General features: G+C 35.0%; 1 protein-coding gene across 1 annotated transcript; it reads left to right on the top strand.

The window, feature by feature from the left end:
• The first annotated feature begins 1,784 nt into the window (after positions 1–1,784).
• On the top strand, positions 1,785–12,381 carry LOC121431945 (1,5-anhydro-D-fructose reductase-like). Its single transcript, XM_041629739.1, has 9 exons — positions 1,785–2,034; positions 4,518–4,685; positions 5,190–5,306; positions 7,405–7,485; positions 8,338–8,457; positions 8,908–9,023; positions 9,845–10,007; positions 11,009–11,091; positions 12,051–12,381. The coding sequence occupies exons 1-9, from the start codon at positions 1,960–1,962 to the stop codon at positions 12,091–12,093; spliced, it is 966 nt and encodes a 321-aa protein (XP_041485673.1). The 5' UTR covers positions 1,785–1,959; the 3' UTR covers positions 12,094–12,381.
• Positions 12,382–14,188: the final 1,807 nt, after the last annotated feature.

The raw sequence follows: 14,188 nt of genomic DNA, 5'->3' as shown, positions 1-14,188 counted from the left end.
TCAACAAATATCAAGCCTAAGCCATTTATGTAAATCACAGCTCCGCTTAAAGCAGATATCACCACGTAGCCTCGGTGCGTGGGGAGGAGTGGGGGCGCAATGGCGCTCTATGAAGTGTTTTGAGCAAGGAAACAAGTAAAAAAGGTGAAGGATATATTTAAATCAACCTGCTTAGCTCAAGTCCATATGTTCTTCATGATTAACGTTTGCTTTTAGTAGTATAACTATTTCTAAGTTCTGCGCAAATCATTTTTCATAAACTTTTCATATTTAAGTAAGTGTTGTTCCACTCAAGCGGAAAGATTTTTTGACAGTTATAACGTCACATGCTCAAAGAGATCTGTATCGCTGTTTCGCAAAAGCTCCAGGATAAATATATAACTTTACAGGATCATTTCTTGATACGCTCCGTAGATCAACAGGTTCCATATGGCCAATATCATTGAAGAAAAATGGAAATAATGATAATTACGACATGTTGTACACTTTTACTAAATATTAAAAAAAGGGAGTGTCAGATGGGTCAGGGGTGACCACCCTATGATGTGAAATGAACATTGTTATGATTTAATTGTTTTACCTGTCAAGTCTTCAGCGTTATCCTACCTGTAATTTCAAAGGTAGTTTATTTTAGTTACGTAATAACGTTATTTTTAAGACTGTTGGAAACAAATTGATGAAATAATAATAATATAGATTGATTTATTAAGTAGAAAAGCTCCCTCTCTGTACCTACCGAATATCGGTTTATATACGGTGAAAGATATGAATATCAACATGCAAGCTAGCTAATCGATAAAAATAAATCAAAGCATAATTATATAAAAGTTAGAATAAAACATAATTCAATAACATGTAAATATTTATGAATTATTTGTTAAATCACAATCATAAACATACGAATTTCACTAAAATACAGCGCGAAGCGCGAGCTGAAAATTTTTTAAACTCAGACCTGAATAGGGACATTTTAAGGCATGTTTGTAGGAATTCATTAAGCATGTTAAGTAGCAGCAGCTCGCTGAATGAACAATGGCAAATTGCTGGAAGGACATTATGATGTACAAATTAGCATACATAAATTTCACACTTGAAATGTTGGGCAACATTCTGTCCACTGTGTCGGGTAATGTATGTTGGTAAAAACAATCCATATATATTCTGGGCAATTATTATCCAAATGAGCGAATTTCATACCCAATTGTTAGTCTTATTATCCAATTTGGACAGATTTTAACCAATAGTTGTGTGGACAGTATGTTGCCCAGGGCTCATTTAAAGTTGGTGATTTTTTGGCCCAATCATTTTAAGAGTGTACATTATGAATTAAACGCTGAATCTATATTTGAAAATGATAGGCCTATACATTGAGCGCTGAATACAGATTGGTAGCTGTGATTGTGTATAACTCAATGATATGGTGATAAACTGGATATCAGGGTATTCTGATAGAGTGGGGAGGGGGGGGGCACGAAAAGGTGAGTGACGTCATCTTTTTCCATTGAGAAAGATGACAGGGGGTATTCAATTCCAGACCTCTCTTTTTCTCTCCCTTATCCTCCTCCTTTTCTCTATTTTCATTATTCCTCCCCGTATTTTCGCTTCAACTTGAAAGAGTTCCCCCTACCCCCCGTATCGACGCCCATGGTGATAGGCTATCACTATCAAACTTTTACCACCACTGTACCACTATCTGAACACCTATTACAATGTCGACACTATCCATACGCGTTGCAAGAGAGAAAAATAGGGTGTCGTAAATAAATTGCAATAGATACATGGTCTAATGAACTGTGTAAATACAAAGGACAATCATTTTTGTTAATATCATCTTTCTCTCTCTCTGATATACATTCCTATCTATTCTAGTATTCAAAGAGGGACTGTGGTGTAAGAGGGACAGGACTATTTTGGGGTGTTCATTACTGTAAACATCCAGAATACACTTGAGAGGAAGACATGGCTTCATCGAACATCCACGTTCTCCTACCTGGTGGTAAAAAGTTACCTTTGTTGGGATTAGGAACTTGGCAGGTAAGACAAATCAACTTCAAATTTATCCTCATCCGTCTCTGAAAACTCATTTTGACTGTTTGTCGTATGGTATTGCATCTAGTCTAGTGGTTCTGACTCTCGCCTTTCAAACAGAGTGTCCTACACTGTTAGAAAAAATAAAAGAAGTTCCTGCAGCAGAGTCTCGAGAACACCTGTAATCTTACCGAATTGCGTAATCTTACAGGAAATTGGTATTTGATGTATGAAATCTTACAAATTTCCTTGAATAAAACACCCTTTTCCCCTTTTTAAACAGACCTGTTCTGTTAAATTGCAGAAAAATACTTGTTTTATGAATTTACAGAATGATTATTACGCAATTCGGTAAGATTACAGGTATTCTCGAGACTCTGCTGCAGGAACTTTTTTTATTTTTTCTAACAGTGTAGCCCTGTCGTGTTTTCCTTCAGCAAGAAATTCATCCGCACTGTGCTGCACTCGACCCAGGTGAGGTAAATGGGTACCGGCAGGAAGTATTCCTCAAAAAAAGCTGTGCGCACCAGAATCGGTAGACTAGCTTAGCCGTGGTATAGGAGCGCCTTGAACACCTAGCAAGGTGGATGCGTGCGCTATACAAATCCTATGATTATTATTATCTACAATTTTAAAGCTGTCCATATTTTGCTCACAATCTTTTTGTGTAAAGATTAATTAAATTTTGAAAGTAACTAAAAGAAAGAGCACCATTGAATTAACAAGCGATGTAATGTGGCTGCCTCAAAAGTGTAAAACTGTAGATGTAAATATGTTAGTAAGACCTACATTTGACGTTTGTTTTTCCTTGCACAGTTAACTTCAGTCGACAGATATAACTTGTTTATTCTAATTTCAATGTTGTTATTTGTATATAGTCCTTTGTATTATTTCATTTTTACTTTTTTTCTTTCATTTATGTTTAAGCGCTAGGTATCTTTTACCTTTGTATTTTTTATCCTATTTTGCCAAATAAATATTGAATTGAATTGAATCTTTTGAGGAAAAAAATACGAAAATTATTGTTAATATATATAATTTCTATCATTAATATCCAAACTTAACTCTTAAAACACTAGTCTTTACAAATGGGCAGTACTTATATCAGATTTGAACCCCGTACTTACTGTCCAGTGACTTACCCGCTGGACCTCTTCGAAAAGTACTTAAAACTTTTCCAAAGTTGTTTGTCTAAAAGAAAACCGGTCAACGTAATACCACAAAGTTGGGAAACAATGGAACAACTGATGGAGTCAATAGGTAGTTACAAAGACTTTACAAGGACAAGACTCGGTCGGTTGATATTGATAATGACCTATTCAGTTTTATCGAACGAGCGTATCCGTAAACATGGGAAAAATAAAGGTGCATTGAAAAATAATATATTTCAACACCGAATTTCAGTCATGCAGATACTGTCAGTTATGTGTGACCAGGCACCCCCAAACCGACAAAAAAGTAGCCAGTGAAGGTTATCTGTCAATAAACAACATGGTAAATCAAAAAGGTACAAATTAGAAAACGCGCTTATATGAAACTTAATTCTTCTTCTTCACAAAGTAAAATTTTAAAGTGTCATAAAAGAAGAGATGTGAGGTTTTTTAACCTCATTTTTCGGGACTGCTTAAATGTTTCGCTGTGATTGCACAAATTGCACATCTTATATGCTTGAGCACATTGAGCCATAACTTCGAGCCCTCGTCGTGTTCTTTTAAGCTCTCACTGAAGTCATTCTACATTCAATCAAGTACTAGATACGCCTAATTGTTAATCAATGTTGACAAGTTCTTTATCGTACTTTCAAAAGTTAGCATGTGTTTTTCAAGATCCATGCAAAATCTCAAAACTTATTTTGGTGACCTATTTTTTGGTGTTGGTGTAGAAGGTCATATACCCTGGATACCATTGCTTGACTCCCAGGATTAAACGAAAAAGACGAAAAGGGGGAATTCCCGCACCCCACCCCCCACCCTCAAATCTAATTCTTTCATTTATTCATTCATTCATTCATTTTATTTCCATTACGATACGGCGTTTGGTCAGTTGGGTTGTTTTATTAGGTCCGTGCAAAGTTGATTTGAATGGGTAAGGAAAAGTCAAACAGGCATACCATCGAATATTCCATCAAAATCAGAGATGAAACATGTAAACTAAAAAAAACACTATATACGAACTTTTTAAACAATACATACACAACACATGTGATCATGTATAGGTGAGACAGCAAAATATTATTTCAATTTATAGATTGAATAATAATGATACTATATCTTGATTGGATCATAATACATGTGGGTTAGAATGATTGAAGACTATACTATACATGTACAATCTATGATTAAAAAAAAAAACTCTTCTTATGTAAACAGATCTAATAATATATATTCTTTAATGACAAATTATTATACATAATATTTATGATGTTGAAAATAACACTTATCGTATTTTTTCTTTTTTTGTTAAATGACTGTGTTTTCACCCAATTATAGATTAAACCAGAGGAGGTGCGTAGTGTTGTCGAAACGGCGATCGACTGCGGATATCGTCATATTGACGAAGCTTCCTTGTACGGTAACGAGAAGGGTGTCGGTGACGCTATCAAAGCGAAGATCGATGACGGAACCATTAAGAGAGAAGACATCTTCGTAACCTCAAAGGTATGCATATTTTGGTAAATTGCATAAGTTAGTAAATTTACTCAAATATGGGGGACGTATGGTATATTTTGATACCTTCAAAGTATACTGATCATGCTGATACGCCTCAATTGCATTCATATGTCCATTGTAAAATAAGGAATGTACAAAATTAGCATGTTCCTGATTTATTGCTATCTGTCATTACCATGCAAGATATGAAAAATGTGTCTTGCATATCTTCATTCCACAATACGCCCATTTTGATTAAAAAGTTCTTTTTACCAAAGTGTGGAGGTACATTAACTTTGAAGGATAACATTACAATTTACATTGTATTTTATATCAATGAAGAATTCACTAGCATTTCATTAATTGGCTTTTATGGAATAACGATTACACAAACACACTTTTTCTCCCGCCCCTCTCTCTCTCACACACACACGCCCTCCATTACACTTTCTCTTCTTTCGACCCCCCCCCCCTCTCCCTTCCTCCTCTTCTCTCCCTCTCTTCTCTCTGTAGTTATGGATCACATGCAGTCATCCTAGTAAGATTGAAGAAAGCTGCCTTCAATCTCTGAAAGATCTAGGACTTGATTATCTCGATCTCTTCCTCCTTCACTTTCCGACATCAGCTGTGGTAAGTCTATAAATACTGTTCAATCGTTCTTGGACGTGTATTGAAAATGCCGGTCAAATGACAATAAATAGCTAGGAAGTCTTTGTCAAAACCTGGTGAACCAGAATAGTAGTTTAGTCCTAAGTTCCTGAGCTGACAAAAAGCTACAAATATGATGTTTGTCGACAGCCAAGGGGAGTGTTTCATCAACATTTTTGTCCGACATGTTGTCATATCTGACAACTTTCCTTGATGTTGATTGGCTGAGAAGCACCGTTACTATGGTGACTGTCGGATAAAACTTCTGAAAAGTCGCTTCATGAAACGCTCCCCTGGACGTCTCTGTTATTTTATTCACCGATTTGAAGGGCTTCTTACAATAGATATGTATATAATTATCATTATCATTATTAAATTCTCAACGTTCCAGAAACTGTCTGAGTAATGGTTGCTAAAACTCCCTGATAATACAGTTAGGACAGCAGTATTACACATTCCTTTACAATTTAATCATTTTCAAAGAAGAATAATCAAATTAATTACCATAATAGTCTACTTATATTTTATTAGAGAATGAATGAGGTCTCTGTCGAAAATTGGTTAACCGTAACAGCGGTTTAGTCCGAAGTTTCGGAGCTGACAAAAAAATACAAATATATCTGTCCCGATCGAGTCCAGGACAAACTGCAGTTTTGATTCACTAATATTCGAGAAAAGAGTTCTTGGTTTGTCTTTGTCATGAAGGGCAATAATTGACAATGTATTTTCTATGTTCTTAAAAGCGTTCTGCATCCCGGTGTGAAAACTCTTTAGTAGCAATTTGGCGCTGAGCGAGATAAGGGGATTTTAGCCTCGCGGGCATAATATGACAAGCCCTTTTAAGATTCATTCCATTTTCTTAATTGATATAAAAAAATTGTGTTTCTTGAAAAAAATATGCATAAATGTTAAAAGGATTTGGGGATTTGCCACACACCAGCGTAGGTTAAAGTATTGCTTTTTAATTTCAATAGATTAAACGAGCCAGTTACAAAAAAGAGACCTGCAGCCAAAAGTTTGAAACATTAAAAACATGGACTCGAGAGAGATCATAATGAATATTCTTGTGTGGCCCCTCATTCTTACGTTCTCAGAAAAGTGCTAAAAAAACTGTAATGCACGGCAAAAAACTGTAATGTTTATTAAAGGTCAAGTCCACCTCAGAAAAATGTTAATTTGAATCAGTAGAGAAAAATCAGACAAGCACAACGATGAAAATTTCATCAAAATCGGATGTAAAATAAGAAAGTTATGACATTTCAAAGTTTCGCTTATTTTTAACAAAATAGTTATATGAACGAGCCAGTTACATCCAAATGAGAGAGTCGATGATGTCACTCACTCACTATTTCTTTTGTTTTTTATTGTTTGAATTATACAATATTTCAATTTTTACGAATTTGACGATTAGGACCCCCTTGCCTGAAGCACAAATGTTAAAATGATGGAATTCCACGTGTTCAGGGAGGAATGAAACTTCATTTCACATGACAATGACAAGAAAATAAAAATATTTCATATAATAAAATACAAAAGAAATGAGTGAGTGATGTCATCAATTCCTCATTTGCATACCGACCGAGATGTGCATAAAACTGTTTTTTAAAAATAAGTGAAACTTTAAAATGCCATAACTTTCTTATTTTACATCCGATTTTGATGAAATTTTCAGTGATATGCTTGTTGAATTTTTCTCTTTTTATCCAAACCAAGTTTTTGTTGGGGTGGACTTGTCCTTTAATGAACACTAAACCATGTTATTTGTCCTATTACTCCATGCCCTTAAATTTCTGGTGTAAGTTTTACACACACGGGTGTTATCAAAACACGTTCACGTGTAACTGTTACTTTACACTCATTGGTGTTATGTTCAGTCTCAATAATACATGATATACAGATATAGGGTGCAATTTAACACTTCATGGTGTGGTTCTATACGAACAAACCAACTGGGGTCAAAATGGTGACCACAGTTTTACAGTGTGTAGGGTAGAAGAGTAGCTGATACATGATTTATGTGTGACGAGTCAATTAATTTAAGATCTGTTTTAATTTTAATTAAATTATTTCTCCTGTACAGAGCGGCAAAGGACCACTTCCCCTGGACGATAATGGACTGTTAATCGGAGACGATACTATCGATTATGTCGATACCTGGAGGGTATGGAAATCAGTTTTAAAGCAGATACGAACCAATAGCACCATCTCGAGTCCTCAACTACTCATACATGGCCAGTTTCCTGACCCATAATGCATGTGTAGTCTAGTAATATAGACCCACTTGAATGATAACATGCTAATTAAAATACTTAATACATTTACACCGCAATAATTATGTTACCAAGTAGCAAAACCATTACTTTTCCTCTCAAAACATTTCTGTTTCTCTATACAAATGCAATTATAGGTCGATTTATTGTTTGTAGTATTATAAAAAACGTATATTTTAAGACTATGTATTTATAACAAACAGTCAATGAGAGACCACACAAAGTTGACTTTCCCTTTAAAGGTTTAGTTCATCATTACATATAGTTAATATTAAATAAAATGGATAAAACAAGATATTAATATTTGTTAAGAAATATTGTTATTATAATATTTTACATAATAATTTGATGAATTTTCAATATGACGATGGCTTCATCTTTCTTTTCATTCAACCTATCCTAATGTTTTTTACTTGAGAGTCAGCCATGCAGCTTACTGAACGATCAGTACAAGATTTACCGAAATATTTGTAAGACACAATCAGTTCTGTTTTAACCTTTTGTTATTACAAAGATCTTACTTTATTTGAGCATGCGCATTGTTCAAAGTCAAAATATATCTTTCATTGTGAATGAACTTCATTCTAATAATAATCGCCGCCATTTTCCTAACAAAACCATAAACTAAAGTTGTCTTATTTTTAAGTTTTAATGATTCTTCGTTAATCCACATCATTTCCAAATATCTAGTTCAAGTCCTGTTATCTCATTTTTTTCTCTCTCTATCTCTTTCTCTTTCTCAGGTTATGGAATCTCTCGTTGATAAGGGGCTGGTACGAAACATTGGGGTGTCAAACTTCACCCAGTCTCAGATCCAGCGCGTTCTCGACCTTCCACCGAAGCATCCGATCGCTAACCTACAGGTATAACAAGTCATGACACAAATTTATTACCAACAATGATAATCATAATCATAAAATTCTTATATAATGACCCTTTGTATCTCAGACTAAGCTTTCCAACCAGTACACAACATGCTAATGATAATATTCGATGATGCGGAGATGGCATTTTGCGTCATTTAAGAGAACAATTTGCTTTCAATTTATTAATGTCCTTCTTTCTTTCTTTCTTTCTTATTTCTTCATATTTTTATTTATTTGTTTTGTTTTCCCCCCTTGATAGGTACCACATTGTTCTAATTTTTAGATTAGTTATTCGGCTAATTTCTCTGAAGTTTTTTTCTTTCTATCTACATTCTATCATGTTTAGTGATTCATAAGAATTTATATGAGCTCAATTAAATTTCGAAACACCTTGGTCAAATATGTTACAAAAACACTTTATCTTATACCATATTATTCGTTTTCTAGATTGAAAGTCATCCCTTCTTGGCTCAGGTAGAGCTAATTGAGTTCTGTAGAAAGAATGGTATCTCCGTGACCGCCTACAGTCCGTTAGGTTCACCTAATAGGGTATTTCAAGAAAGGTAAACCTAATTATTATTTCACTTATTTATGTTTATGTGGAGCGTTGTGGCCCAGTGGATTAGTCTTCAGACTTTGAAACAGAGGGTCGAGGGTCGTTGGAATCCCAGCAATGGCGTAATTTTCTTCAGCAAGAAATTCATCCACATTGTGCTGCACTCGACCCAGGTGAGGTAAATGGGTACCTGGCAGGAATTTATTCCTAGAAATGCCATCGCAAAAGGCTGCGAGGCTAAAGCCAGGGTAATAATATCCAATTAAGCGTATAGGGACGCATTTGGCAGTGATATGCGCTATATAAGCATGTTGGTATTATTATTATTATGTCATACAGATTTCCGAAATCCAGAGGCGTGTTTCATAAAGACTTACAACTATTCTAACTTTGTAACTGCCATGAAACCCTTGATTTTGATTGGCTGCTGAGCCTGTTACCATGGTAGTTGCCATATAATATTCAAAGTTATGATACTTTCAAAAAATACCTCATGTTACTCTTTTCTTTTCTTCTCCAACCATTTCCCATCTCTTCTTCATCTACTTTTTCTTTTCTTCTTCTTCTTTCTCCTTCTTCTTTTTCCCTTTTTCTTCTTCACCTTCTTTCTTTCTCTTTTTATCTCATTTTACTCTATTTCATTCAATGAGTGTAGTGTACTCTGAATTTTGTAAATCAATGTATTTTTTTCATTATTACTATTAATTACTTGCACAATCGATTCACAAGTGAAACCACTTTATCAATAATTAACAAAACACGAAGTAGAACTACATGTATTTATAGAGTATATAGATATAAATATTTTGTATATTTAACTTTTCAAAGAGCTCCCACGGATCCAGTCTTAATGGAAGACCCTACCATCTGCGGTATCGCGAAGAAAAGGGGCGTGTCTCCTGCTCAGGTACTAATTAGGTATCAGCTTCAAAGGGGCGTGGCCGTCGTCCCAAAGAGCGTCACGCCATCGAGAATCAAACAGAATTTCGATGTAAGTTCTCCAAATCAAACTGATTATTTATTTGAAATACGACGTCAGTCCTTTAAACGTATCTAATTATAATACCCAAAATCAAACCTTACCTGTCAATTATGTGAAGCAATAATATTAGAGTATTATCTCACATGCCAATAACACAAAAGTGTAATTGCATTTTTTCTCTGTGAAAAATCATAATTTAATTTCTTTAATCCATAAATCGCCTATCTCTTTTTATCTTATTTAAAAACATTTATCCTATAAATATGATATCAAAAAGCTATAGGGGAAGTTTTCAGCCAATTCCATTCTTAAAAGGTGGTTTCATATCACCCCCTCCCCCCCAAAAAAAAATGCAAGTATTGTTGTTTGGGCACTCGATCAAAACCATTTTTTAGTTAATTATCGCATAGTTTATCAATTGAAACATAAGTATTTTGTCGTATACATTCGTAATTCCGAAGCTTCGTTATTTCGAAGATTCGGATATTCCGAAGGTTCGTTGATGCGAAAGCGAAACAAGGTTCGTTGTTCCGAAGGTTCGACAATCCGAAAACGAAATGAGGTTCGTTGTTCCGAACGTTCGTTAATTCGAAAACGAAATAAGGTTCGTTGTTCCGAAGGTTCGTTTATCCGAAAACAAAATGAGGTTCGTTGTTCATTTCGTTTTCGAACTATAACGAACCTTCGGAATTACGACTCTCATTTCCTTTTCGGATTAACGAACCTTCGGAATTACGCCACAAATGTTCGGATTAACGAACCCTTTTTCGTTTTCGGATTAACGAACATCGAGGTATAGGCAATTTACGTGTTTCGGAGTTACGAACCTTCGGAATTACGAAGTGTAACCGTATTTTGTTACCTCAACATCATAGATATTTAGGGCATACGCATGCACATTTGGGAATAGTGACAAGAATGGGGGGCGTTACAATAATTGAAATTAGTCTATATTAAGATAAATTAAAAATAAATAATTCCGGATTTGAATATTATGTTATCAAATATAGGCTCAAAGCTTCCAACTGACGGAGGAAGATTGCCAAGTTCTGGCCAATCTGAACAAGAACTACAGACTCATGAATTTCATCCCGTAAGTTGTTATTTAACATCGCTTCTAAAAGTATTTTATGGTTTAGAAAGAGATGTGAAGCACCCATGCACACAAATAATCTACGTTGCTGAAAAATAAATTTTCCACGATGCGATAATCGTCACAAAAAGTTTGACTTCGATCTTCACCATTTCAACAAATTTGCATGATATCAAATGTATTAAATTATCTGGATTTCTTATTCGTTGTGTTGTTTTCGTTTGTATCATATTCGGTATATTGATGTGCTTCTTTGAAAGATATTTCAAGGATATTGCGTTGAGTATAGGACTGGTGGCTGACACCATGCAGGGACAGATCCAGGATTTTCCGAACGGGGGCGGGTATTTTGTTGTAGGAATAATTTGTCAAGCCAAAATAGGTTATCATTGCAAAATGGAGGTGATTTTGTTCTATAATTTTTTTGACAAGCAATACACTGTCCTCAGTTATGAAGGCAAATTTCCGTTCTAAAAATCCGCCAGTGGCTGGTACATAAAGGTTCTTCAAAACCTACGTTGATAATTCAATTTGCACAGATCACTAAAGTTCATCGAAAGTATTGATAATAATAACAGCAATAATACTTCAAATATTATAGCGAATTACACAATACCTGCAGTGCAGCACGTCTCTCATATGAACAAAAAAAATTAGATAAGAAGAAAGTAAATCAGACGTTAGTACTGTGCATCGTATCCTTGAATTTCAGCAATGAGCATGCTGACATGCAATGAACATGATAAAGTTTTAACAGCTTGCTTTCTTCGCTTGATCACTAACATATATCATCTGTCTTCATGATCTTATATTGCCCTATAGGAAAAACATAATTCTGCATACGATCACGAACTTTTTTTATGAATATAAAGAAAAATATTCTTAGAGGCCAGATTTCTTTAAGAGTTCATTTTTACTGAAAAATAATTCATCTCCTTTTTACACTTTGTTAATTGCAGGATGAAGAACATGAAGTACTATCCATTCGCTGGTCAAAACTAGAGGACTTCAGAAGTCCATGACAAAATTCAACGAAAGATGGAAAATAAAGGGGTACTGTGGGCTGAAAAAATCATATCCTAATTATACAGAATCAAATTCACCAAACAAAATGCTGAAAATTCATCAAAATCTGATAACAAACATGTCAAAGTTGATACTGAATTTTTAAGCTCAGCACTATTTTAGTGTTAACAGATATATGCACGTAAATCGTGAATATTCATTAGGTGGAGGGGGCCTGTTGCAGAAAGAGTCGCGTTTAAACGCAAGTCAAAAAATCAATCGCAAGTCCCAAAGGCGCGCTGTTGATTGGTTGAAAATCAAGTTGCGCGTGATTTTTAGAGTTGCGTTTGATTGCAACTCTTTCTGCAACGGGCCCCTGATTATGTTATATCCCTCTCTCTCTTTTGTTACGTTAATATACGATATGATATTATTTCATACTTCAATCAGGGGCCCGTTGCAGAAAGAGTTGCAATCAAACGCAACTCTAAAAATCATGCGCAACTTGATTTTCAACCAATCAACAGCGCGCATTTTTGACTTGCGATTGATTTTTTTGACTTGCGTTTAAACGCAACTCTTTCTGCAACGGGCCCCAGTTCCATGTATGGTACGTCTCCCTTATAATGAAACAAGTTTCAGCAATTAATATAATGATTGAATCCGTTGTTTTTTTTTGTTATAGGATAATATTGAATCAACATAATTTCGTATACTAAAATACAAAAAAAGTCGGGATATAACATCATCAATTTAATCATTGTTGCTCCTAAGTGAAATAAAAAGGACAGATCAATTGGAGGGTGACCCCATTTAATATCCAGCAGACAAGCAACTCTGTAAATTGTATATGTGAAGGGTTCTGTTATGTCTTTACACTTTAAACCAATGATGAAGGAAAGATTCTTCCATATAAAGAAGAGATTCTTCCAGATGATGTTTAGGCTACAAAATAATGAAATGAAAAAAAATATAATTGTATGGCGAATATCCTTGAAATGTTAGAAACACGTGTAACTTATAATAAATTATCAGTGTATACCACCTAGGCCTAGATTATACCTACAAAGTTATACATGTTGCAGAAATGATTGTTTGAAAATAATAGGAATGGAAATATGCTTACCATGCAGTTCGCATTTACTATTTACCTATTAACATTTATTCGATGTCTGTTTTGTAATAGGTTACTTTTGAGCGTGTAAAGGGGTTCTCAATATAGAGGATAACAAATAAAACAATGAAATGGATTTATAGAGACAGTGCAGGTTGGTTGATTTGGTTAGATTTATTAGTTTGATATTGAAAAATTGTAGTAAAAGTTGAATAAACAAAGTTGTATGTTATATTACGAATGATCTATTCTTTCGCTTGCATTTTATTTTCTCTTTTTTCCGCGATTTCCGACCCATGGTACACAATGTCAAGAACGTTCTGACTATTCAGTGACACCCATACCTCCCTTCCCCCGCCTTTCAAACGTTTGTCGCCACCCACGACTGATAAACCAGTGATGATAGATCTCACTTCTTGGGCCCCGTCTTACAAAAGTTACGATTGATCCCATCAATCACAACTATGGACGGCCAGCAACGTCAACATCTATAATTATGCACGTTTGTTCAAAATGTTTTCTAATTATAATGTATAGTCAGGCATTCAATGCTTTCTCGAAATTCACTGTGCTTCTATTTGTTTACTAAAGACATTGTGTAAATTACCTGTAGAAAAAAATTATGACACTTATGGATTTCCATAATTACGATTGACTGGATCAGTCGTAACTCTTTGTAAGACACTGGGCTCCTGGAATCTCCTTCATCGCGAATGGAAACTGGTCTCTCTCTGTCAAAACGTGTCATGTTATACTGATCACCACTGGTGACTGATAGAGCTATCGATCAGGAGTTGCCATAATAATAATAATAATAATCCGCTTTTATATAGCGCTTAATCCATCGGAACGACGTTTCTAAGCGCTTTACAGATATATTATTACCCCGGTCATCGGATTCAATCAGTCATTCCCGCACACAATGTGTGCACATCCTCCACTCCCTGGGGAGTATTCCAGTCAGTCGCCTGTGAGGCG

The sequence above is a fragment of the Lytechinus variegatus genome, chromosome 18 (genome assembly GCF_018143015.1).
Source record: "Lytechinus variegatus isolate NC3 chromosome 18, Lvar_3.0, whole genome shotgun sequence".
In the NCBI taxonomy this organism is placed as follows: domain Eukaryota; kingdom Metazoa; phylum Echinodermata; class Echinoidea; order Temnopleuroida; family Toxopneustidae; genus Lytechinus; species Lytechinus variegatus.
This window is presented reverse-complemented; position numbering and strand designations above follow the sequence as displayed.

What these genes read in the sequence shown, in the direction of transcription:
- LOC121431945 (XM_041629739.1), top strand. Translation starts at nt 1,960, where the DNA reads ATGGCTTCATCGAACATCCACGTTCTCCTACCTGGTGGTAAAAAGTTA. An exon ending in ACATCTTCGTAACCTCAAAG is followed by an intron (nt 4,686 to 5,189) that starts GTATGCATATTT and finishes TTCTCTCTGTAG; the next exon opens with TTATGGATCACATGCAGTCA. An exon ending in GAATCAAACAGAATTTCGAT is followed by an intron (nt 10,008 to 11,008) that starts GTAAGTTCTCCA and finishes TATCAAATATAG; the next exon opens with GCTCAAAGCTTCCAACTGAC.